Source organism: Trichomycterus rosablanca, chromosome 7 (genome assembly GCF_030014385.1).
Source record: "Trichomycterus rosablanca isolate fTriRos1 chromosome 7, fTriRos1.hap1, whole genome shotgun sequence".
In the NCBI taxonomy this organism is placed as follows: Eukaryota; Metazoa; Chordata; class Actinopteri; order Siluriformes; family Trichomycteridae; genus Trichomycterus; species Trichomycterus rosablanca.
The window spans coordinates 12,623,800-12,651,658 of NC_085994.1; the positions used below are offsets into that span (position 1 = coordinate 12,623,800).

A 27,859-nucleotide genomic window follows, 5' to 3' on the forward strand; every position below is an offset into this window, starting at 1 on the left:
AGTGGTGGTGCTTGAACCAGTGACCTTTTGATTACTAGTCCAGTACCTTACTCACTAGGCTATAACTGCCCTTGGTTATTCAAATAACTATGTCAGTTTTAAACTGTTTTACTTGTACTCTTGTTTAGCCTGCAATTGTTTTTCAACTGCATGGCTGGACAAGCTACGTGTTTTTAAATTTTTTTTTTAGAACAGCCATAGAAGTATACAATTTACATTTTAGAGCCCCCCCCTGCATGTAGAATCCGCAGTGCTTGGCGGAAATAGAAATTAATTTCATATCCCTGAACAAAATCCTACTATACTCCAAGCTTCTCTCGCTCGCCGCGATGGCGCTGGTCACCATTACAGTAATCAGACTACTTGACAGGTTTGTAATGGTGCTAATTGAAGAGATTAAAGCGTGAGCGGCGAGCGCTCCCCTTCCCCCAGCAGATGGTTTTGATGAGCACCCACTGTGAACCTTAAGTGTTTCTGCAGAGATTACAACAACTGGGGATGGCAGCCTACTGTGACAGCAGGGCCAGGCCTTGCCGGACAAAGCCGAATCAAATAGGCCACTGCAGCCTTGATTTAGGTCCTCGGGCTTCCCAGTTTTCCACTTAAAAAGGAGGAGAAGGATTGAGAATGGGGAAAAAAATGGAGAGGAGAGAGAGAGAGGAGGAAGACTGAGAAAGGAAGAAGCTGAGCATATGTACTGAACTTGTTTGTGCCAGAGATGTACTTGGCGTGTAACTACAACCATAAATCCTGTGCAGATTTAGAAAGTTCACACAACTTTTCATAGCTGAATTAAGAAGTTGAAGGCTAAAGGAAAATAAGATCTTTAGTTCTCAATGACTAGTCTAAATTAAAATAGAATTATGAAAGTAAGTTTTTACAGGCATGGGAAAACAGTTTTTAAAGATTTGTAAGATTTGTTTAAAGAAGCTACAAAACAGCAACACAGATCTCCCTGAATCCCAGCTCTGCCCTCATGCCTATTCACCACCATGTAGCCACATATGGAGGCTACCATGAGCCGTCTTTTCTCTCTCCGCTGGTCTTTTGTTTTTTGTTGAAGACCAGCCGATGCTTTTCTGCTTGTGCATATCAATAGCAGGAGAGTGAGTCTCAGAGTGTCCTGTTGTTTGTCTTTGCCAAAGGCTCTCACTTTGCCTTGTGGCTCCCAGGGAACGCATCCTTTCCATGCCTCTATTCGGCCCCTAGGCCCCCTCTCTCTCGCCCTCTGATTGGCATTCCCAAACCCTAAGTGCCGGCCTGAGTTAAGCCTTAGAGCAAATGTTTGCCAGAAAAGTGGCGGCGAGAATAGGGCCGGCCGATCGGGCTTTACAGTCCGTGACCAGACGAGCTGTCCCAGGGATTTCTCCGTCACTGCTGTTTTTTCCCCCCGCAGCTGGAGAGACAAGCCGGGAAGAAGAAAAGAAAGATGGAGAGTAAAAGAGTATGAATGAAAGGCATCTGGTTGTGAAGAGCTTGTGACTGTTTAACGGCAACCTTTTCTTCTCTTTGATTCCTCTCCAGCCAGGGATTACCAGTACTTGGCATTTACAGAGATTGGATCATTAATATGTGTGTGTGTGTGGGTGGGTGGGTGCACGCACGGGCAGGCTTATATGCCTGTATGTCAGCGCTGTGCTCGTGTTAATTGCTTTTATCGGAGTCATGTGCACTCGCTCAAGAAATCTGCTTTATTAAATACTCATTTCTTTAATAAATGAATCTTAATTGCATGTTAATTGTATTTAAAATGATATTTTAATTGGAATACTTCTGAACATTTCTAATACAAGATATAAGTAACTTTTAGATCCAATTATTATGAAGATGGACCGTCTGCTGTCCTGTTTGTATACAGTGGCTCCTCAAAGACATTCTTGATGCCTGCTGAAGTCCTGTGACACAAGTGATTTTGAGTTATTTTCCCATAAAAACCCATAAAAGATAAAAATTGTGATTCCTCCAGTGAGACACCAAACAGTGCAACATTGACCGTGTCAGTTAGGGGGCAGTAAGACTTGCTGGACTATAGCATACACCGATCAGCCATAACATTAAAACCACCTCCTTGTTTCTATACTCACTGTCCGTTTTATCAGCTCCACTTACCATATAGAAGCACTTTGTAGTTCTACAATTACTGACTGTAGTCCATCTGTTTCTCTGCATGCTTTGTTAGCCCCCTTTCATATGCTGTTCTTCAATGGTCAGGACCCACCCAGGACCACTACAGAGTAGGTATTATTTGGGTGGTGGATCATTTTCAGCACTGCAGTGACACTGACATGGTGGTGGTGTGTTAGTGTGTGTTGTGCTGGTATGATTGGATAAGACACAGAAATGCTGATGAAGTTTTTAAACACTTCACTGTCACTGCTGGACTGAGAATAGTCCACCAACCAAAAATATCCAGCCAACAGCGCCCCATGGGCAGCATCCTGTGACCACTGATGAAGGTCTAGAAGATGACCAACTCAAACAGCAGTAATAGATGAGCAGTCACCTCCGACCTTACATCTACATGGTCGACCGACTAGGTAGGAGTGTCAAATAGAGGTGACAGTGGACGTGGTATTCAAAAAAAAACTCCAGCAGCGCTACTGTGTCTGATCCACTCATACCAGCACAACACACACTAACACACCACCACCATGTCATTGTCACTGCAGTGCTGAGAATCATCCACCACCCAAATAATACCTGCTCTGTGGTGGTCCTGTGGGGGTCCTGACCATTGAAGAACAGGATGAAAACAGGCTAAAAGATATGTAGAGAAATAGATGGACTACAGTCAGTAATTGTAGAACTACAAAGTGCTTCTATATGGTAAGTGGAGCTGATACAATGGACAGTGAGTGTAGAAGCAAGGAGGTGGTTTTAATATTGTGGCTGATTGTTATATTTAATAATTCTGCCACCAGTACATTGGCTTGACATCATTAACATACAGATTATGCAAAGCTCGAAAAAGTATGCTTCACATTATCTGATCGATTAAAGCAAATAGAAGGTTATAATTAGAGGGTGGGACGGTGGCTTAGTGGGTAGCACTGTCGCCTCACAGCAAGAAGGTCCTGGGTTCGATCCCCAGGTGGGGAGGTCTGGGTCCTTTCTGTGCGGAGTTTGCATGTTCTCCCCTTGTCCGCGTGGGTTTACTCCGGGTGCTCCGGTTTCCTCCCACAGTCCAAAAACATGCCACCAGGCTAATTGGAAACACTTAATTGTCCTATAGATACCTAGTCGCTAGATGCACAAACCAGTGCATTGTAGTGCCGGTCTCAAGCCAGGATAAATAGGGAGGGTTGTGTCAGGAAGGTCATCCAGTGTAAAAACTGTGCCAAATCCCGCCGCCGATCCCTAACGGGAAGAATCCGGAAATAGCGAAAAACGGGACAAAGGCTGAGGAACAAGAAGAAGAAGAAGAGAAGGTTATGATTAGAAAAATATTATAATATACTGTATTTGCCAACTTAATAGTTAACATGCCACTACCACTTCTACTACTAATAATAATAATACAGTAATTTAAGAAATATTTAAAAACACATTAATTAAACTATTTCTGCTTTATTTAATTACATTTAAATTAAACTATGTAAACATTGTAAATTGTAAATATTATATAACATTTAGTTTAGTACATTTTTAGATATGCTTGATTAGATTTAAAAATTCATAGTGATGTCAAGCATCTGAATGTTCATAATTAAGTCATGTGCGCAGCTATGTAATTAGACCATATAAATCAAAATGTCAAAAAATCAGGTGCAGTGGCAGCATAGTTGGTAGAGCTTGCTATCAAACAGAAGGTTGTGGGTTCAAATCCCCTTGAACACATCCTTGTTGTAGAACCTTCCAAAAATGTGTATTGCAATATTTATTTCTTAATAGCTGTGCATGTCATGGTTTTGGATTCATTAAATATTGGGCTGATGGTAGTAGTTCATAGAACAGTGCAGATATGGGCAGTATAATGACCTAAGTTACTGTGAAAAGGCCCAAATCGTTATGGCCAAATGACTGGGTTGAAGTATCCCCAAAATAGCAACAGGCAGTCAAAGGCAGCCGTGTGGAGTAAGAAGGACAAAGAAGGACAAGCCATGACCCAGCGACAGGTTGTTTGGTGGCCAAGACTCATCCGCGCCAGATGACATGAAGGCTCTGGCATCACAAGCAGAAGAGCTTTTGTGGCTGAAGTTGCAGATCATTTTAATACTGTTTATGAGGTGAATGTGTCACAACATATTGCATGGAACCCTTCTGTTTATGGGGCTGAATAGTTGCAGGCCAGTACAACTGCCCAGGCTAAGGCCAGGCCCTTTTCTGTTCCAGCATTACTACAAGGTCTGTAAAGACATGAAGAAAATCTTGGCTTAAGGGAAATTCAGTGACTTTCACAGATCCCTGACCTCAGCCCCCCTCACCAGTTTTGGAATGAACTGGAACATCAGTTCTGGCTTTTTAACCAACATCAGCATCAATATTAAGGATTATCTGAAAGACTAGGACCCATGCATGACCAAGCAGGCATCACATTTGGTTTATCAGAGCTATGGAAGATGATCAACTGTTCAGATTAGTCCTGTGGAAGAGATGACATCAGGGTGAACTGTAGGATGATCCGTCTCACAATGTACAGAAGTTGTAGGACCTGCTGTTAATGTCCTGGAAGCAGATACCAGAGGTCTTCTTCAGATGCATTGTAGAGTATATCTCTTACTTGGTCCAAGTTGTTTTGTCAGCACATTAGTTGAGTGGTCCTAATGTTTTGGCTCATTGCTGTAGAAAGGCTAAGAAATAATATAACTCCCATACATAGCAAAAGGAAATTTTTTGATGGCAGTTGAAATGTTTTTATTTGGGAAATTATACAGTATTTAAGGGGGTAATGTCAACCTTCCTTCAAAGCGAGCCAGTATTCTGCGGGTGCTGAAGAGTCTAGTGTGACATTTAAAATGAAATGCCAGCCGAAGTGGAATTTAATAGGACTTTTCTGTTATGGTTTAATCAAATTGCAAAAGATGCTTTATGGCATGTTGCAAATGTCAGCAGCTCAAAATATCTTACTCAGATATCACAATTTAAGATTAATCAGTGATAAATAAATACCCACATACTTGTATGGATTTGTTTGTTTGTTACCCTGTATTTGTGTATAGAGAGATGGAGGAGAGGTTAGTTTTGTAATGTGTGTTTTAATTTGAAGGCTCCCGTCTAGTAAAAGAGGTGCAATTCTCCTCTCATGAATAGATAATGACAACGCTGTTTGTGAATATATCAGCAGCAATGGGCAAACAGCTTTCATTTTCAGGTTAATTTTAATTCATGCTGCCCTCACTGTCAACCTACTTTTGTTTTTTAATATGCTATTAAATGTGCATCACTCACAAACACATTGTGATTTTCTTCTGCCTTCAGAAACCCAATACATCTGCGTCCATATTGAAACCCCAGATCAAACACCAATAAAGAGCTTTTCTTCAGATCCGTATTGTTATAAGAACCCTTATTTTAGAAGTAGGGAGAGTTTGGCAATATTGACAGTAGGCTAGTGCTTATAACAAGAGGTCTAGAAAAGTGAGCAGTAAAATGGCAGCGCTCCACTGAGGATTTGTGGTTTCGAACGTCTAAACTCTATTGCCAGGACCTCTGCGTTGGCATTAGTTTCTTCTTTCTCTTGGGCTGCGATGCCCTCTGACCCCAAACGCTTCATTACATCCGAGCGCGGGTGTTCACGGCTGCCTGCCGGTCAGGCCTGGGCAGCCAAATCCCTGTAGCCCTCTGGTCAAACATAGATATTACACTCTGTAATAACACTGGCCAACCCGCCTGACCTCTGCTCACTTCATAAAGCGTAGCTCACAGCCGAGTGTGTGGGCTTCTGCTTGTTTAAGTGTCTATAGTGGGTCAGGCTTTAAGTTGAGACGCTGCTCTAAATATTAGTATTTTTCTAGCTTTTGTGTATGCACCTGATGAAATGCACTGGACTCTGGCTCTGGTCATACATATTTAAATAATGCAGTCAAAAGGACAAGCCCTTTCTTCTTGGAGTCTTTGCTCTGTTTTTATTGCAGTAAGCAGGTTCTTGTTTATATGGCAGGTTCTTGTTTATATGTTTTGGGGTTAAGACTGTGACCTTAACAAAAACGTATTTGGAATCAGTCAGTTGAAGATGCCAGGCTGCATTCCAATCCAAATCATACTGCATTTAATGGGCAGCAAGCACAACAGTACACCACCATGTGTGATGTTAGTGATTTGAAAACCCTGATATAGAATATTATTTAGGACCAGATTTTGCTCTGATTTAAAAACAATGCAGATCAGGAGTTACTAGTTTAACTACATAGTACTAAGTTGGTAGTATTGTTACTTACATCTCAATTAGTTTAAAAGCAGTTCAACTATTTTATAATTCCACTAGCAGAATGCCGTTAAAATGAGTTACTTTTGGTTTCATTAACCTGCAATACTATTTGGTTAGCATTTGTGCCGAATCAAATGCAGAGAACCTGACTTAGGAAGAGTTTGAACTTCAATCTATTGAAGTCAGCTCTTGATTTAAGGCCATACGATAAATAACTAATGTCAAAGTTTAATTAATTAAAGTTATTTTAATTGGTTTGGAGTATAAACACTTAAAAAAAACTTGAAACATTTCCCCCTAAATTACAGTTTTACATTTGGCAGCTTCATGTAATTATTTTTTAGTAGAAAAATGCATTATTTAAAGTGATTTCACAGGTTAAGAAATTCCCTGAATGCCATAGTGTTGCCTAATGATTACTATGGTGTTGGGCGCTCAAGTGGTGCAGCGGTAAAGAACGCTAGCACACCTGAGCTGACATTTCGAGCTCATCTGTACACAAAGCTGCTCCGCATATGAACTCGCCTCGTGCAGGTGAAAAGATGCAGTCTGCTACTGCACACTTGTCGGAGGGGGCGTGTGTTAGTTCCGTTATCCTCAATTGGAGCAGGGATTGGCATCAGTGGAGAGGAATCATAATGCAATCGGGCAATTGGACATATGTTTAACTTTATTTCAAAGTGTGTTGAATTTGTGTCCATTTAGTGGAAAACAAAGTTGTAATAAATGTTGATGTCTGATGAGAGGACGTGGCTTGTAATCAACATTCCAATTCAGAGGAAGAGAAAGCCGACAGTGGATTTACCTGTTGCGACGTTTCTGTTTGAGACCCGGTCACTAACGGGGGTAAAATACAGGGAGAGCAATGTGGATCTCTGTACATGCTAATACTTCCGTATTCTTCTGCTGCTTGTGCTTCACATGTCTAAGCAAACACACGCTAACCTGTGGCCTCCCTCGGTCAGTAAGCGCATTGTGTGGCAGGCAGATGTTGCTAGAGTAGAGGTTGCCAAAGTAAATGCATATTGGGTCAAAGAGGTGCAAAAAGTTACTGTTTGTAAATAGCTTGTAGTGTTGCTAAGTGCACTTTTAAAGACTAGCTTTGGTAAATATAATAAATAATTATAGTGTGGAAAAAAGTCCTACAAACACACATCTACATGTCTAGAATGTCCCTGTAAATGCAGCTGTAATTTATGTAAATGTCTGTAGCATGAGGTGCACTTCAGCTTTTTGTTCATATCCTTTATTTTTCCAGTCATAATACCCCCATAGTTTTCTGCCTGCCTGGACACAAGTATGTCTACTGTGTGGGATTTGGCCATGTGCAACATGGGATTTAGCACAATAGCCAGTTTGCTCTGCTTCTGCATGAGGTTCTCTGAGGAATTGTGTTCAAATCCAAGTACATCCAGCTTCAGTCGATACTAACTTTGATCACTCTAGCCCATTGCTCATCAGCCTGGCACTGGACTTTGAACCAACGGTGGCATTAAAGCGAGGGCCGGCCTGAACTGTTTAAAAGCATGCAATGTTATTAAGTGCAGATAAAAGGCCAAAAAGAAATACTGTCCATTTCAGTGTGAGGGTTTGTAGGCACAATACATTTTGCAAGGTATCCAAGGAATGTCTCTCTCTCTCTTTTTGTCCTTTGCTTTTCTTTCATGCCAGCCCTCTCTTTCAGATTTTTGCTTTTGGCTGCTAGGGCTCCATGATAATGGCTAATACGATAAAGAGAAATGACCTTTTGGAATGAACTTTTTTCACATTTTTAAAATACAGTCACACTTCCAAACACATTTAATTGGTATCACTGGTATTAAGGCCAATCTGAAGGGTTAGATTGCTATCGGGACAAATATCAATGTAGCAGTATTTGATATCATTAATATGTCCTACATCACTACAGTTATGCACTGCGGAACACAACAGATTTGACACAGTTTTTTGATGCAACCTTTTTACTGTCTTATTTTTATCCGTGCCGGGGATCAGCACTGACAAGTGCACCCCCCAGTGGCTAGGCTGTGGCTCATCTTGATCCTCCAATCAGAATTCAAGGAAGACATGCATCAAGTCTTTTCTGTAGTAGCACCCAGGTGGTGGAATGACTTTCCTGTCTGTTAAACAGATTAGTCTCTTGCCATCTTTAAAAGAAACCCTAATGCCTAGTTCACACTTCGTGATTTTTGCCCTGATTTTCGCTCGGCGACTGGTCGGCGCTCGAGAGCAACTCGACGTTTGCTCGACGATCGGTTCTCAATCGCTATGTGTGAACTACTCAACAACTCGGTCTGAGCGGCTCGCTCCAACTGACTATAGAACAATCCAGGCCAAATCCACTGAGATTCATTGATTTTTTTCTCCTTGATTGTACGCTGCACATCAGTGCACAAACTTTGATTGCTTGCTACTTGTTGACGTGCATTTTTGGACGTGGTATCATTAAACCTTTCGTCACTTCTCACGTTTGTTTTTGTGACGAAACGTAGTTTGGGAGACCAGAGAAGCTCGCCTGCGATTCCATTTGGTGATAGATTGTGTAGTGTGAAACCCCCTATCGCCGATCAGTCGTGTAGTGTGAACTGTACAGTGACCTGACGACTTCTCCTCTTTATCATCGAAGAAAGAAATTCTGTTCTTCTACCTATACTTTTGTTCTAACAGGGTTTCATCAGATGCGACTGTTGTCTTTCTGTTGAGCGTGACCAGAAAATACAAAAACTAAATATATTTGAGTTAAATACTTGTCGAATGAATGAATTATGCATTTTGGCTGCTTCCATATTTAGAGGTTACCTTAGGGCATCATTCGTCTGCATATTTGATTTGTCGCAGTTTTTGTACCAGTTGCCCTTCCTCACGTGACTGTCCTATTCATCCGGACCAGCACTAAGGGTGCACCGATATGTCCCCCGCAATGGCTTGCTTCCCGTACTGCCATGTGCCTTCTGTATTTGTGAGCCCAGCCTTGGAACTGTTATCCACAGCATGACTTTTACCATTATGCCACACAAGCTTACGAGTACTTATAGAATAAACCCTAATACTCACTATAACCACTAGGCAAGCCATAGCCTAGTGGTTAAGGTACTGGACTAGTAATCAAAAGGTCGCTGGTGCAAGCCCCAACACTGTCTTTTGAGCAAGGCCCTTAACCCTACATTGCTCAGACTGTACACTGTAACTGTAATTTAAGTTGCTTTGGATAAAGGCGTCTGCTAAATGCCGTAAATATAAAACTATCTCTAAACTGCCTATTTCCCCCTTCAACTAAGGTATAGTTTTTGAACTTGTTGTATAGAGTATAGAGAAAAGTCCTCACGTACAATGTATCCACATTCAAGTGTTCTTTCTCTGTTTTTCATTTTAGGTTAAGAGGAACATCTCAGACTTGACTAACATTCCTGTACGGCATCAGCAGTGGGATGGATGGCCGTCCTCAGCCTCAGACGACTCTGTAAGTCTTTCTCCCTATTATTTTTTGATTCTCTGTCAAATTTGTGGGAATCACTGTCTTCCTTGCGCATTGTAAAAGATTAAGGAAAAATGAAAAGGGTAAGGAACAAAAAGTGTAAGTAAAGTTTAAAAAGTATTTATTTTTGTTTCTTTGGGAATTTCTGGTGTATTTGTTTTGCTGTGACCGTCTTCCAATAGGAGATGTTGAGATTAATTAAGATGTCACAGATCTTCTCGCCTCTTGTCCCCCGGTTGTGGACATTTAAGCTCATGCAGTGGAGTGTCACTGACCTTTCCCACCCCGGGCACTGCTCCCCGCCTTTCATTTCTACACAATCCCACTGATCAGAAGAGGACTAAACACTAAACTCTAAGGAACCAGGACAATCAGACATGCACCTCCATGGGAACTTTCTCCCCATTAATTGTGGAAATTGGTATTATACGCTTGACCAGCTAAGCTCAGAGAAAACGTTTTAACAATAAAGTGAGAACTGTTTTTTTATTTTTTTATCCATACTAAATTTTAGTTTAAACCTTTTTTAGCCTCCACCTAATATACTAATCTGTTTGTGTCTAAATAATTTGATATTATACCTACCACTATATCTAAATATTTGCATTGTGTTGACTTTCTGTTTAAGGCTTTTGGCTGTTTCAAGAGATTGTTCTTTGGGGTAAAATTAAAATTTGAAGAATCTCCAAAAGATCCTGTATTAGATTTGTTAAAGAACACCTCTAACAAATAAAGATAAAACTGCAGCTCAGGGATAAACTCGTGTTTTATTCTGTTTGGAATTGGTATCGGGTCATTTTTTTCCTTCTGGGTCAAAAATACACTATATTGCCAAAAGTATTCTCTCACCTATCCAAATCATTGAATTCAGGTGTTCCGATCACTTCCATGGCCACAGGTGTATAAAACCAAGCACCTAGGCATGCAGACTGCTTCTACAAACATTAGTGAAAGAATGGGTCACTCTCAGGAGCTCAGTGAATTCCAGCGTGGTACCGTGATAGGATGCCACATGTGCAACAAGTCCTCGCTACTAAATATTCCACAGTCAACTGTAAGTGGTATTATAACAAAGTGGAAGCGATTGGGTATGACAGCAACTCAGCCATGAAGTGGTAGGCCACGTAAAATGACAGAGCGGGGTCAGCAGATGCTGAGGCGCATAGTGCACAGAGGTCGCCAACTTTCTACTTATCTATAGACAGTAGCATCTTTAAACCAGGAGTCTGCCATGCTTGTGTTCGTGAGGAGTCAAGTCTTTTAAAAAGTGTTTACCACATGACTGGTCAAGGCTTGCTTGTCCGCATCTGTCTTACCAATGTTCACTTATGTTTTGCTTTTTTATATGTTGTCAGCAGTTGTTTTATTGTATTCTACAGGTATTTTTACCCTTTATGTTAGTAAGAATGCTAAACTACTGACAAGTTGCAGGGCGGCACGGTGGCTAAGTGGGGAGCACTGTCGCCTCACATCAAGAAGGTCCTGGGTTCAATCCCCAGATGGGGCGATCAAGGTCCTTTCTGTGTGGAGTTTGCATGTTCTCCCCATGTCTGCGTGAGTTTACTCCGGGTGCTTCGGTTTCCTCCCACAGTCCAAAGACATGCAAGGGAGGTGAATTGGAGATACTGAATTGTCTATGACTGTGTTCAATATAACCTTGTGTCATGAATGTAACCAAAGTGTAAAACATGATGTTAAAATCCAAATAAACAAACAAACAAACTGACAAGTTGCTGTATCCAGCACAATAACACAAGTTTGAGGCATCACTTGAGGTCTTGGTGTCATGTGCATATAAACCCGTTGCCCACTTATGAGTAAATGTTTTGTTTAGCTTCAGTGTGTTTTCTTCTCGTTTTGTATTCATTACCTGTACAAGTGTGCAGAGGTCACGTCTTGGCAAAAAGCACAGCAGAACTGAGGTCATTCAGTCTACACCCTCTTACCACAGTAGCTGCCCACTTCAACCTGGCCACTTCAAGTGCACTCAGGCCAAGACCTGAAGCCACAAGCTTGGTTTCAGTGAAGTGGCCTGCCTCTCATGAATACTCTTGAGGCCACATTAAACCGTTAATGCCTGCTGTGTTTGGTGAGTGGTTATCTTTGGCAGGCACGTGCTTAGCCACATCACTGGCTTAACTTGCCCTAGCTGGGAAGAAAAAGATATTAAAAACATTGCCCCCTAATAATGACCTTGGCTTTTAATAAAATAGCCGGGCTTGTATTAAATTGGAAAGCTCATGTGTGGCAGACAGGCTGTTTCTGTGCGTTGCTCATTAACCTCGGCTCATCTCCCAGGATTCGTACCAATACACAGCACAGCCAGGGCTTAGAAATACATTTACCAGCAGTCTCAATCGACGGCTGCTTGCCTTTAATACCCACTGCTCTTTCTCACTGGCTCTTCTAATATTCCTTATTCATTGTAATGTGAAAAATTGCAAACGTGTCGACGATCAAGTTACATTTAAGAAATATTTAAATTTATTCAAGAGCAGAGCTGGAATTGGAGACAGTTTTTTTCTTTAAGTTTGGTGGGAATGAGAGAAGTCTGTACCCAGGCTATTCAGTGCCAGTGTATCTTCTCGACAAATATTTACCCGCTAGGAAAAGGCTTTACTGAACTCATTTGGTCTGTTTAGACAATTGCAGACATTCATTATTAAGTCTCAGCTGCAGTTGTTGTTCAGGAAAACAAATGCATTTAGATTAGTTTAAGAAATAATAAAGGAAATCTCAGAAATCTTAATATATTTTTAGCGTTTTAACCTCAACACAATTTATCTTTACAAATGTTTGTACACCCCTGTTGCAAAATGTAATGGTTTGCTCTGAACATTAGGCATAGAGGAAACAAATTTACACACATTTTAATGCTAAATTATGGCAAAACTTTAGCTTAAGGATGTGAGTAGGGGATTAAAAAAAATTACATAAGATACATTTTACATTTCTTTTGAACAATGTCTTAAACAAGAATATATAAAGCCCTTCTTTTTTTTTTTTAATGCATTTTCTCCCCATTTTCCTCCCGATTTAGCACACTCAATTTCGTCTTCTGCTGCTACCAGAGATACCAGATTGCATCCGAGGAGAGCACGTCACTGTACACGCCTCTTCCGACACGCGTACAGCCCTCCTCTTCTCGCCCCTGCTTTCTGCACAGGCGTCTCTTCCCCCAATCAGGGTCCTTACACAGCGTATGAAGTCCCACCCACCCACACATAGTCCGGTCCCCACCCTGCAGATATGGTGGCCAATTAGTATCTGCTGCAGGCACTGCCAATTATGCCCAATAGATGGCGTCCAGCTGACCGGTGGCAACACTGAGTTTCGAACCGAGGAGTTCAGAAACTCGGTGCTGGTGTGCAAGAGGAATATCCCGCTGCACCACCTGGGCACTAACGCCCTTTTTAAAAAAATGTAAATGAATATATACAGTGTATCACAAAAGTGAGTACACCCCTCACATTTCTGCAGATATTTAAGTATATCTTTTCATGGGACAACACTGACAAAATTACACTTTGACACAATGAAAAGTAGTCTGTGTGCAGCTTATATAACAGTGTAAATTTATTCTTTCCTCAAAATAACTCAATATACAGCCATTAATGTCTAAACCACCAGCAACAAAAGTGAGTACACCCCTTAGTGAAAGTTCCTGAAGTGTCAATATTTTGTGTGGCCACCATTATTTCCCAGAACTGCCTTAACTCTCCTGGGCATGGAGTTTACCAGAGCTTCACAGGTTGCCACTGGAATGCTTTTCCACTCCTCCATGATGACATCACGGAGCTGGCGGATATTCGAGACTTTGCGCTCCTCCACCTTCCGCTTGAGGATGCCCCAAAGATGTTCTATTGGGTTTAGGTCTGGAGACATGCTTGGCCAGTCCATCACCTTTACCCTCAGCCTCTTCAATAAAGCAGTGGTCGTCTTAGAGGTGTGTTTGGGGTCATTATCATGCTGAAACACTGCCCTGCAACCCAGTTTCCGGAGGGAGGGGATCATGCTCTGCTTCAGTATTTCACAGTACATATTGGAGTTCATGTGTCCCTCAATGAAATGTAACTCCCCAACACCTGCTGCACTCATGCAGCCCCAGACCATGGCATTCCCACCACCATGCTTGACTGTAGGCATGACACACTTATCTTTGTACTCCTCACCTGATTGCCGCCACACATGCTTGAGACCATCTGAACCAAACAAATTAATCTTGGTCTCATCAGACCATAGGACATGGTTCCAGTAATCCATGTCCTTTGTTGACATGTCTTCAGCAAACTGTTTGCGGGCTTTCTTGTGTAGAGACTTCAGAAGAGGCTTCCTTCTGGGGTGACAGCCATGCAGACCAATTTGATGTAGTGTGCGGCGTATGGTCTGAGCACTGACAGGCTGACCCCCCACCTTTTCAATCTCTGCAGCAATGCTGACAGCACTCTTGCGCCTATCTTTCAAAGACAGCAGTTGGTTGTGACGCTGAGCATGTGCACTCAGCTTCTTTGGACGACCAACGCGAGGTCTGTTCTGAGTGGACCCTGCTCTTTTAAAACGCTGGATGATCTTGGCCACTGTGCTGCAGCTCAGTTTCAGGGTGTTGGCAATCTTCTTGTAGCCTTGGCCATCTTCATGTAGCGCAACAATTCGTCTTTTAAGATCCTCAGAGAGTTCTTTGCCATGAGGTGCCATGTTGGAACTTTCAGTGACCAGTATGAGAGAGTGTGAGAGCTGTACTACTAAATTGAACACACCTGCTCCCTATGCACACCTGAGACCTAGTAACACTAACAAATCACATGACATTTTGGAGGGAAAATGACAAGCAGTGCTCAATTTGGACATTTAGGGGTGTAGTCTCTTAGGGGTGTACTCACTTTTGTTGCCGGTGGTTTAGACATTAATGGCTGTATATTGAGTTATTTTGAGGGAAGAATAAATTTACACTGTTATATAAGCTGCACACAGACTACTTTTCATTGTGTCAAAGTGTAATTTTGTCAGTGTTGTCCCATGAAAAGATATACTTAAATATCTGCAGAAATGTGAGGGGTGTACTCACTTTTGTGATACACTGTATATATAATACAGTGGTACCTTGTAACTCAACGTCCCCTAAACTTAAAATCTTTGAATCCCAAATGCCCTTTGTACCCTTTAACTCAACGTTTCCCTTAAACTCAATGTGTTCTGTTTGTTTTTTTAAAATGTATGTATGTATTTAATTTCAATTAACAAAGAACAGTCGTTTTGTACAGCACTCGGCTTGAGTGGTGTGGTAATATGTCATCAAAGTGTGCATATGAGACAAATCTGCATTTGTGTGCAATAAGCGGTTGTGGCCTAGTGGTTAAGGTACTGGACTAGTAATCGAAAGGTCGCTGGTTTAAGCCCCATCACTGCCAGGTTGCCACTGTTGGGCCCTTAAGCAAGGCCCTTAACCATCAATTTCTTAGACTGTATACTGTCACAGTACTGTAAGTCGCTTTGGCTAAAAGCATCTGCTAAATGCTGAAAATGTAGATGTTTAGCTGGATTTTCCTCACTGTTTCATTTTATTATTATTTTTTTTACCCCTTTTTCTCCCCTTTTTAGCGCATCCAATTGTTCAATTAGCATCGTGCTTCCTCTCTGTCTATGCCAAACCCTTCCCTGACGGAGGTGATTGAAGCTAACCCGTATCCCCTCCGAAACACGAGCAGCAGCCAGATGCATCTTTGCCACCCACACATTGACGAGTTTGGCGCCACCTAGCGTTGCATGCGGAGAGACACACCCTAAGGGCACCCTCTCCCATCTCTGTGTAAGTGCCTCCAATCAGCCGGCAGAGAACGCAATCGCATTCTGACAGAGAGACCCACATCCTGTTCTTTGTGGGGGACATGAGCAACCGGCCAATCGTTGCTCATATAGCCACTCCGCTTCGAACCGGTAAAGCAAGGCTGGATTCGATACCACGCTTCTCAGAATCCAGCCCTGGTTGCAGCGCGTTTCTTTTTACCGCTGCGCCACCTGAGCGGCCCTCACTGTTTCACTTTTAAACTTGTGTTACAGCTCGGGGTTCTGAGAAATTGTAACAATCATCTTTTTATTTCAGTGTTTTTATATTATATTTGTGTTTTTTTCAGTGTATAAGTTTTTAAAACGACCCATTATTTTACATGAGCCTAAAATATATCCACGGGACCATGGAACGTGTTAACAGGTTTCCTTAACACTTAATATTTTTAGCATTAGTGATATCATTATGTAGCTAGATCTAACAAGACACTGTGTTTTCTTTATAAACATCTTTAAGATGTGTTAGAAGTGTTAAATAAATGGTTCAGCAAATGCACAATAATGTAACCTTTATTCTATCACACTGACAGTAGCGTATAAACAGAAATTGGAATTTTACATAAATTATAACTTTTATTATATACTTTTATTTTCACCATAAATTAACAATGAAACCATTTGGTTAAGCAGGTTTTTGAGTCACTAAAGTACATCTAGTATATTAACCATGGGTTGTAGAAATATTGGTAAAATAAAATAGGCAGGCAGTTGTAGCCTAGTGGTTAAGGTACTGGACTAGTAATCAGAGAGTCGCTGGTTCAAGCCCCACCACTGTCAGGTTGCTGCTGAAATTGTAAATAAAGTTTATTTCACAAACTAATATTGGTAAAAAAAAAAACTTGTGTCATTTTGAAGTTCAAAAAAGTAATAAATAACTAAAACAAAACTGGGCATCATTTTAAGCCTGCACACCATCCCCTCTCTCTTCTCACTTCTGAACAACAGCTTTATGAAGCACCTGTGGGAATGATTGACAGTGGCTGGAACATCCGTATTAGAGTACTTTCCCCCATAATTGCTGACATTTATCCAGTGTTTCATGGTGTTTGCTAATGTATTACTGCGGCTGCTCTCTGAGGGGTTATGTGCCTCTCTCCTCTTATGGGCTCTTCACCTCATGGACTCAAGTAGAAGGCTTATTGGGCTCGCTGGTTGCCCTAGCGACAGGGCTCAGCGCTAAGCTGGCCAGAGCTCTTGATTGAGATTGCTGTCTGCAGAGATCGACACACACTTTTTCCACACATGTCCTAATACCACCTAACCACTCAACCCCTCACTTATGAGATATATACACACACTTTATTCTTTATTCACTTTTTCCTCTTTTGTTATCAGTGATGCAGTGGTTTTACTGCCACTAGATCCCCAGATGTTTGGGCAACAAGTCGATTCATCCAGCAATGACTGGTGCCCTTAACATGATATACAAAAACTTGAACCTTATTTATCAGTACCCTGGCTGATTTATCAATAGAACTCGATGCCTGCAACACACTTTTGGAAAGTTTGAACAGATGTGTGCTTACACTCAGTTACATCACCTTCACTTGTTAATAACATGTATAACTTATACTAATTGTTCCATTCCTGGGATGTATTGGCTTCTTGTCCAGGGTGTTACTGTATTGTGCCCAGTTATTCGGAGGAAGCTGGACCCACCGCTATCCTCACTAGGATAAAGCACTGCTAAAACATTACAAATGAGATAAAAATATGTAGAACATATATTTTACTTGTACTTTATGGGTTCTATTTATGTTCTGATATTTTAAGTAGGATTTACTGTGTTTTGTTTGTTTGTTTGTTTATTAGGATTTTAACATCATTACACTTTGGTTACATTCATGACAGGAAAGGTAGTTACTCATTACACAAGGTTCATCAGTTCACAAGGTTATATCAAACACAGTCATGGGCAATTTAGTGTCTCCAATTCACCTCACTTGCATGTCTAGACTGTGGGAGGAAACCCACCGGACACAGGGAGAACATGCAAACTTCACACAGAAAGGACCCGGACCGCCACCCGGGGGAACGAACCCAGGACCTTCTTGCTGTGAGGCGACAGTGCTATCCACTGTGCCGCCCTGTGTTTTGTGTAACATGCTATCTACATTTATTTTAAGATAAGATCATCCTTTATTAGTCCCACAGTGGGGAAATTCACATTGTTGCAGAAGCGAAGGGACAGTAAAGCACTCAGTACAAAAGATAGACAATAAGAAGTAAAATGTATAACAAAAATTATAAAAAGTCAGAAAAACTCTGAAAAACTCACATGGGGAAAAAAATTGCACATAGTTATCAGTAATTTACAGTGTGTGTGTGATCTGTCTGGAACAGTGCTGGTTATATAATCTAACAGCAGCAGGAAGGAAGGACCTGCGTTAATTTTATTATATAATTATTATAGATAATTTTATTTGATTTTCTTCCTATAATGATATTGGTTTCATACCAGAATTATGGTACCTAAAGTTCCTAATCTTAATGAAACATCAGTTTTAGTTGTGTGGAACATACAAAAGTTGTATCACACTAATTTAGAAAGAAAAGCCTTTATTTGTAGCTTGGTGTAGGTTAACTAGCCTACAGCTAAATCAAAGATTAACACTTTCACAGCTCGCAACCTGAAAGCCTCGAACAGGTGTTTGGGTGGGGCTTCATTTCTTTCTTTCTTTCTTTCCTGCTTTCTTTTTTCTTGTTTTTTATTTCTTTTTTTTCTTCTTCTTGTCTCGTTTCGCTCTCTGCAGTCTGTTGTGGCTCTTCAGTAAAAGAACACGAGTGAGGTGTTAGTGGGGCTCATAAACAGAAAAGTAAAGCTGTCCGCGGCAATTATCTCACCCTCACGGCTTGATTGATAGACTCGAATAGAAGAAAGCAAAAGTAATAAAAGTAAAACAAATAGCCAGTTTGCAAGGTTTGTTTGGACAGAGGCAGAGAATCTTCGTTTCCATGCACCCCAGCGCATGAGGCTTTGATGCAGGCATTAATTAAGAGAATCCAAAAGAGGAGAGTTCATTGTTTGCTTCTAGAGCGGGGGTTCAGTAGAAGCATGGGAGGGGTTAAGGGGGACGTGGGGAGGGTGACCTCTCCCCTGTAGCCTGTGGGCCTGAAGCACAAGCAAAAGTAGCCAGCAGTGCTTGGGCACAGCATTGCAAGAGAGGAAGAAAGGGACACTAAGGATGGAATGGGGTGCTACTTCATATGTTCCGTCTCCAATATAGCCAGCTCCTTTTGCCCCTTCTCTAAATCCCTATTGTATGGTGAAGTGATGAAACTCGATTTAAACTCTTATGAGACAGGGAGGGAAATCCTGCTATTGAAAAACCTGAGCCAGTGTCCTTGTGTTTGAGTGCTCAGAAAGGAGATGAACAAGCAAGTGTCCATTTATAGCTCCACATTGCTTTTTAGTTTTCCAGCATAACACACTCCTATTATGTTTTACTCAAGTGTAATGACAATTACACATGACAATGTATAGGGTGCCACTTGGGCCCATTAACCATCTCTGTGATGCCACACTGTTGAAGAACATGCATCATCTGTGTTTATAAAAATGTTGGAATCTTATTATCTCAAATAAAGGCGATTAAAAAAATCATTGCAACTATGCAATCATGTAATCATTGTGACAGCTATTTGTCATTATAAGTGTTAGTCAAGTACAGTCAAATCTATTTGTATGGTACTTTATAGACAGTCTCAATTCTCTCTCGTTATCCAGTGATGGACTGGTCTGTATGTTTTATGACCACAAAATCCTCAGATGTTTGGGCAACAAGGCGATTTATCTAACAATGTGTTGTGCTCTTAAAAACTTGCATAGGGCGGCACGGTGGCTCAGTGGGTAGCACTGTCACCTCACAGCAAGAAGATCCTGGGTTCGATCCCCAGGTGGGGCGGTCCAGGTCCTTTCTGTGTGAAGTTTGCATGTTCTCCCTGTGTCTGCGTGGGTTTCCTCCGGGAGCTCCAATTTCCTCCCACGGTCCAAAAACATGCAAGTGAGGTGAATTGGAGATACAAAATTGTCCATGACTGTGTTTGACATTAAGAACTTGTGAACTGATAAATCTTGTGTAACGAATAACTACCGTTTCTGTCATGAATGTAACCAAAGTGTTAAACATGGCATTAAAATCCTAATAAATAAATAAATAAAAACTTGTATAACATCAGTGGGTCCAAAAGCTAGGAAAGATAACACTTCAGGCAAACTGTTATAGACAGTAGTGTGCACCACTAGTAGGCAGGCGAACACTGTTTCTTACCCTGATCTAATCTCGTTATTATTTAAGTGTTGTCTTTTTTTCCTAAATCGTCTTGATTATGACATAACAGAAGTTAATTAACAGATTTATTTACCATTTCCTTTGGTCCTTCAATTGAAAAGCACTTTATGAAACATTTACCCTATAAACGTGTAACGTTTTTTTTCTGAATGTCAAACGATTCTGATTCGAGAAAATAATTTTTAAGGTTACATTTACACGACACATGTGGTGGGGTGCTGTCTGACTTTTTGCCATTGTAGAAGTAAATCTGATCTCTGCTATTTTAAACACAAACCCCGCAATTTGTTTGCTGTTGCTGTAATTACCTGCTGATTTATCAGTACCCAGCTGGCAGTATTGGCTAAAGCACCTGACAAAAGCACAGATTACGACCCCATGCTGTTTGCTGTCCAGTCCTTCATTTCTCATTTGCACCAGTGATTCTGATCTCCCCCTATGGGACTCAGGAAGCCGACGAACTAGCTTTTAACTAGTTAAACCATTAAACACATATCACAGAGAATTTATCTGTCTTTTTACCTATATGAGGGAGATCTCGCTGCTGTAATGGCAAGCCAAGAAATGACAACCTGATGGCAGCATTGATCTCAACATTATTATAATCAAGCCTGTTCTGTAAATAAGATACACAGACAGGGAAGTGTTGAGAAAGCTGACGCGAGACCAGAAATGTGCAGGTAAGTGCTGCTCAAACTGATAAATGGTAATTGCAGGTAAGTGTGGACAAAGCTGATTTAAGCTGAGAGACTTTGAGCATTCTGTTCCACTGTGTAGAGGAGGTGTGAGGGGCAGACAGGTCTTAATGAGTCCCTGTAGTGCGCAGGCCTGCTGACATTTCCACTGCAGATGGGGAGTTAATGAGACATCCAGACTTCCACCCCACCCCACCACCTTCTAGCTACAGGCACACCAGCTGATAGAAATATTGCTCTTTAACTTTGACGCACCGCTCCAGCTCACCGCCGCTTAGAAACTTGACGCTTCTTGTTCAGTTAATTGATTCAACAGGTTTTTAAATCAACAACCTTCAAATTGTAAAGAAGTGCTTAAGTTACACTAACCTAATGGCCATGTCTTTAAATGGGTGTTGAATAGATGACCCTGGCCACCTGTTGTAAAGGTCCTGGTCATCTTGGACAATTGATTATCTTAGTCCAGGATTTCCAGCCTCTAAGCCTATGGCTTGATTAGGCTTGTTCATATGATTGCTTATTTATGTGTATTGGTGTTACCGTGTAGCTAATAGCTATAATGTTTTGTCTGTGTGCAGATGACGTTAGCCTCCTCTGGGATCAGCTACCCATGTCATCGGCTGAGTGTGTGTAAAAGGTCTTCCCCAGCCGCCAACCTGGAACCAACCGAGCAGGTACAGTGCGACAATATTTACAGCAGTAGTCACTTATTTACATACACATACAACACTGGTGTAAATTGATTTCACAGTTTTTGTTGGAATAAACACAAACGTACACAAAAAGGAAGATAGTTTGATTGATTGCTATACACATGAATATGTTACATGCATGCACTACCAATCACAAGTTTGAGCTGCTTGGGTGGCACAGTGCTCTGATGTGCTAGTACACCACCGCTGAGTTCTTGAGTTCTCAATTTCCAATCTCGACTATTGAGGCGGGTTGACCGGTTTCCTCAGTGCTCCTGCTGGCTGGTCGAGGTACTTGCACTAGGGGTGTCTCCACCTTTGGCAGGTAAAAAAAAAAAGCGATCAGTGACTGCACAAGGAAACACATTATAGTCTATGGCTCCTCTTGGTCATGTGGTGTAGAAATTACAATAAGGGTATTGGACACAACTAAAAAAAAAAGGGTAAAATGCAGTAATAGAAACTTCTGGAAAAAAAAAATGTCATGCATTTATTTTGATTTAACACTTTTTTGTCACTCCCAAGAGAAGTAGGCAGTTTATAAATGCTCTACATAATTAAATATAGTTTAATTATGTGTCTGTTAATGTTCTGCTATGTTCGTTGTTACTCGCATATGAAAATACCCACAAGACGACAGAACATAGGAAATCTTGTATATGAATGTAAAATTTATATTTTAAGAATGCATTAAAATCAGGCGGTCTAAAGCGTTAACACACCAACACAACTGGCCGTGTTTGAGGGAGTAAAGCTCGAACAGGGTCTCTTCCTGCTGCTGCTGCATTATTTGATTTCTGGGACTGGTCCGGCACTGTTATATGAAGCCTAGCGTGGCTCTCTGTATGTGATTCATCTCTATGTGGGTAACCCAACCTGCAACTGATAAGATGCAGCCACAGGTCTTGTTGTAGGTGGCGTGTGGTGATCTGGTTGTCCTTGATCAGATCGGTTGTGCAAGCAGCAGCAGATTCACATTTGGGAATTGGAAATGACTAGATTGACTGAATGCAATGTATATGTTCTTGAGAACGTGTTCTGATGCAATGGCTTCAGTTTATTTTATTAGCTTAGTCTAATTTTGCTATTAAATTGTATTTCATTTGTTTGTTCTTCACCTAGTCATTTTTTATTATAATATTAGTATCCCTGAATAGTAGGTAAAGAAAAAATGAGGTGTTGCCCATACCAGCTGTGTATTGCTGGCACATCTACAGTACTGTGATTTATTGCCTCCCTCTGTTCATTACCAGATGTGCGTGCACTCTAATAAGAAAGTAATTATAGAAAGTCTAAATTTGTCTGTAACAGGGGGGCCTTTCACATTCATTTGGGCCTGTACGTAACTTTGTCCTGTTTTACTATAAAGTGGATAACAGCTGTCTTAGTGGGAACATGTAATTTACTGCCAGTATGAGCAGTGCTGTATACACCATGCAGGTATGAGAAGTTGCTCTGAGTTCACACTTCAGCCCCCAGAGTTTTTGAAATGCGTGAATCCCCCTCAGTCAGGTATCACTGGAATACAATTCTAATTTTTAACTATTTTTTTCTTTTTTCTTTTTTTTTACTTGTTCACAACCTGTGAAGTTTAAAAAAGAAAGAAAAACTAATGAGAACAAACATGCAGCAGTCAGTAAACAGATTACTGTGTTTGTTGCAGAGCACAGACATCCACATGGTCAGCGACAGTGAAGGAGACGACTTTGAAGATGCGCCTGAATTCGGAGTAGACGAGTCTGAAATCTTTACCATGGGAAGCTCAACTTGTCAAAAGTCTCCAATGAGTAAGTTTGAACAAGTCATTCTCTTTGGCTGGTTGTTGGTATTAACATTTGATTGTGCATGGCTCTATGTTTATGATATGGCTCTGTGTGGGAACCCAGAACTGGCAGGTGATACGAAAGGGCTGGCAATTGGGTACGTGATTGTCTTCAGCACTCCTTGGCCAGAACAGTGGTATTGCAAGCAGCCACAGAGTTACAGTCGGGAATTGGAAATGACTACATTGGGAGAAACGGGTGGAAAAAATGAATTTCAAGTGTTGCAAGAGAGTCTTGTTACCCTGGAAAGTAACAAAAATTAGCCAAGTGGAATGTTTAAAGATTCTGGTACCAGTTTCTTTTTTGATTAACTTTAAATGGGCTAGCACATGTTTAATGGTGAGAGTGTGTTGATGCATTTTTTTTCTCCCTAGTGCCAGAGAACAGTGAAAATGAGGGTGATGCTTTATTGCACTTTACCGCCGAGTTCTCATCAAGGTGAGACTGCAGGAGAACTCAACAGTTTTAAGGTGTCACTGGAGTCTGAAAATGATTTTTATATAGCTACATAAAGGGTTTGATGCTGAGAATATGAATATTGTTTGTGAATGTAGCATGAATGTAGATATATCTGTGGCTATCGACACTAAACATTCAACAGGCAAATCTTTATTAGATTATGATATTTCCCTTCTAACAGTTTAAAATCACAGTTTAACTATGTACATTAATCTTACTAAACATTACATCATTTTATCTTATGATGGATAGCTTCCAGCCTGATTGCTGATCAGCAGTGTTATCTAAATTAGATCACACTAATTGTTTTATTCTAAAATGTTTGTTATAAAACGGATAGTTCCGGTCCTAAAATCTGATTGGCTGAGCCGCGTTCGAAGCCGTTGTAAAATCCCCGATAAACGCACACCTAGGACCACCTCACATCATTCCATATTAATACGCCACTGAATAGAAAAGTTAATGTTATTTTCGCCCTCACGTTGCCTAGCAACACTGTTAATCGAACTATTTTGCGTCGCGGAAGAATGCTTTATTGTAAGTTTATACACAATAAATACATTTATGATTAAACATTGTTGTATTTATTATATTTTATGTTGACCGCCGTTTTATAAAAGCAATAAGCCACTCGAGACCGTGCATTACTGTTACGATTTTAGCACGGGGAAAGAAGTTTTAGGCACTCCGCTTCGCGTCGTGCCAAAAACGTCATCCCGTGCTAAAATCACAGTAACGTACGGCCTCTCGTGGCTTATTGCTTTATTTTATTCTAATAAATGGCCTTTTATTAAATAAATTAAATAAATAAGAAGAACCAAAGACTCCAATAATACATTTGCACATACCTTTATCAAGTGGACCTGCTAATTTGCAAAAGGCTAAAGCTGACTTATATTTGTGATCACAACATAGTAAATCAGTACTGATGACACTGAACTGTTTAGTACTGTTGTATGTAGTTAAGGACAAAGCCAAACTGCTGAATGCTTTCATATAAAGCAGTCAGACTGTCTGCCTTTGTTGTCTGTTAGGACACAGTCTCAAAATAGTCACGATTAGCTTAAATAATATAAGGTTAGATTTAGATTGTTACAATTGTCCCAGGTTTTAATATTTTAATATTTTAATATGTCTACAAATAGGTTATTTATTATATTTAGTGAATTAAAGTGAGATAATAATATTATGGTATATTGTGCTTTTGTATTTACATATTAATATTAGGTAATACATTTTAAATTCAAATTAAAAATTGTTAATTTAATTTTAATAAAATTGGTTTAATTTTGTAACACCTTCAAACTAAGTCAGAATACTATTTTAAACATTTTAAAATAAAGTTTAATAAAGTAAGGTCTTAAACATTAGTGTTGTAGCTGTAAATATCATCTGTGATATAATTATTTCTTCTGATCAGCTGTTCCTGGACACAGTAGATTTAACATAATTAATGATTATTTATCCCACACCTTCACATTGAAAAACATTATCTTATCCTTTATGAGAAAATCATTAGTTGCTGTAATAGCCATTTGCTACCAGGTTAAAATGGTTTATACATTTAATAGTGACTGGTTGAAACATTAAAAAAAATATATATATATTAAAATACAAGTTAAAACTACTTGTATTTATTTTTTTATTTTTTTTACATGACCCTTGTTTGTCTCATTATTAGTGTTTACATTTAGTGCATGTGTATACATTTGTGTGTAAAAACTAATAGCTCTTCTTTTTTTATTTATATGTGTGGTAGGTATGGAGAATGCCATCCAGTCTTCTTCATTGGTTCTTTAGAGGCTGCATCTGGAGAGGCATTTCATGGCAAAGCTAGAGATGTAAGTTTGTTTAGTTTACTTCTTATCACCTCAGCATTCACTGTAAATATACATATGAAAAAGTTATATAAAAGTTGTTATAAAAGTTCATATAGTTTGTGTTAAATATGAAAATAATACTTGGTTAATGGAACTGGTATACTTTAAATAAATGTATGAAGCATTAGGCCAGCTGAAAACGATGTCAACATTTTGCATTAAGCTTTTTGAGTTACGCGAGTAATATTATAATATTGTGTAGGAATTATAAGTAGAAAGTTAGATCTTTATCCATAATAAAAAGCATATTTAATAACATCACCCAGTATAATTAATATTTGTCAAAAACTTAGCTTTTTTGCATTTTACTGCAAATAATTTGATGATGTTTAAAATTATAGATTTTTTCATATTTAAAATGAACTGTAGCCAAATTAATGTGATAGCCCAGCGGTCAAGGTACTGAACTAGTAAGCAGAAGGTTGCTGGTTCAAACCCCACCACTGCCAGGTTGCCACTGTTGGGTCCTTGAGCAAGACCCTCAACCCTTAATTGCTTAGATTGTATACTGTTGCTTTGAATAAAAGCGTCTTCTAAATGCCAAAAATGTAAATGTTTAAAAGTAACTGTAAATGTAAAAACTATTTAAACGTAGCCATATTTTAAATGTAGCCATATGTGAAAAAGTAACTGTACAACTTAAGACAGCCCAGGATTTTGATGGTTTTATAAAAATGCTTATGTTGACTTTTTTGTTCCAAATACAAAATCTCCAAATACCTTTTCTCACTCAGACAGGTTTTTGTCATCTTTGCAAATCAAGCCAAACAAAGCAAATGTTAGACAGTATGGCTTTACTGTATTCTGTACTGCAATCTTACATCACATTCTGTTCAAAGATAAAAGAATCAGCCACAAATATCTGTGGTACTACAAATCGGGTGTGTTAAAAGACTAATGCAACAAACTTTTGTTAGATCAAAAAACAGTTTGAGAGTGTTAAAACACATTTGTTACATGTTCAATTACCAGAGTGATTTTGTGCCACGAGAACATGTCCAGACATGTGCAGGGAAATTTAAACATGTTCTGTAAAATAGGAGGTGTGATTTAAACTAATGTGTAAGTCGCCAGCATATTTAATTAAGTCACCACAGCTACATTTTATTTTTCGTTATTTGATTAGATATTTTGAGCTCAGATTAGTAATAGTGTGTTGAAACTTGCAATTTGTGTTTTGTCAGAGCTCGAAAAAATGACACATTTAGACTTTTATCTTAGAACATAATACAAACATAAGCATTGGCTAAAGGTTCCATTAATTATTAGTATACACCGATCAGCCATAACATTAAAACCACCTTCTTGTTTCTACACACATTGTCCATTTTATCAGCTCCACTTACCATATAGAAGCACTTTAAACACTGGAGTTTTTAAATACCGTGTCCACTCACTGTCCACTCTATTAGACACTCCTACCTAGTTGGTCCACCTTGTAGATGAAAAAGTCAGAGACGATCGTTCATCTATTTATGCTGTTTGAGTTGGTCATTTTCTAGACCTTCATCAGTGGTCACAGGACAATGCCCATGGAGCGCTGTTGGCTGGATATTTTTGGTTGGTGGACTATTCTCAGTCCAGCAGTGACAGTGAGGTGATTGCATTGCTGTGTCTTATCCACTCATACCAGCACAGCACACACTAACACACCACCACCATGTCAGTGTCACAGCAGTGCTGAGAATGATCCACCACCCAAATAATACCTACTCTGTGGTGGTCCTGTGGGGGTCCTGACCATTGAAGAACAGCAATGAAAGGGGGCTAACAAAGCATGCAGAGAAACAGATGGACTACAGTCAGTAATTGTAGAACTACAAAGTGCTTCTATATGGTAAGTGGAGCTGATAAAATGGACAGTGAGTGTAGAAACAAGGAGGTGGTTTTAATGTTATGGCTGATCGGTGTATATGCAAAACTGCACTGGTAGATTTAGTTTTTTATCACTTTGTTTGCTTTACAATGCTGGAAATATGTCCTTTAATTGAGATTCAGCAAGCATATCAAACATCATCCAGCTGCAGAATAAATACAGAGGTGCATGTTTGTGATGTACCATAGATACCTGTGCCATAGTTTGCTATAATGATAGATTGTAAAAAACAAACAAACAAAACCACTTACATGCTGTGCTCTGAATTGCAGATTTTAATTAAAAAAATGTAATGAATATTTTTTATAAAAAGTCTTTAATAATTCCCACACCTTAGACATATGGAGCATTCTTCCAAGGTGTATAAACATGGCTTCAGGTTTGATTGACAGTGCGTTGCTGTAATTCCCTATTAAAACTTGCCTGTTTCCCTTTTGAACAGATGAAGCTTTATTT

The 27,859-nt window shown here is 40.0% G+C and overlaps 1 protein-coding gene across 1 annotated transcript in view; it reads left to right on the plus strand.

Moving 5' to 3' along the window:
- faf1 (Fas (TNFRSF6) associated factor 1) overlaps positions 1–27,859 on the plus strand; it is a 129,903-nt gene that overhangs the window by 51,836 nt on the left and 50,208 nt on the right. The window contains exons 8-12 of the mRNA XM_062998417.1: positions 9,741–9,827; positions 21,252–21,347; positions 23,029–23,152; positions 23,563–23,626; positions 25,407–25,488. Coding sequence (XP_062854487.1) covers positions 9,741–9,827; positions 21,252–21,347; positions 23,029–23,152; positions 23,563–23,626; positions 25,407–25,488 — 453 coding nt within the window. The remainder of the gene's footprint in view (positions 1–9,740; positions 9,828–21,251; positions 21,348–23,028; positions 23,153–23,562; positions 23,627–25,406; positions 25,489–27,859) is intronic.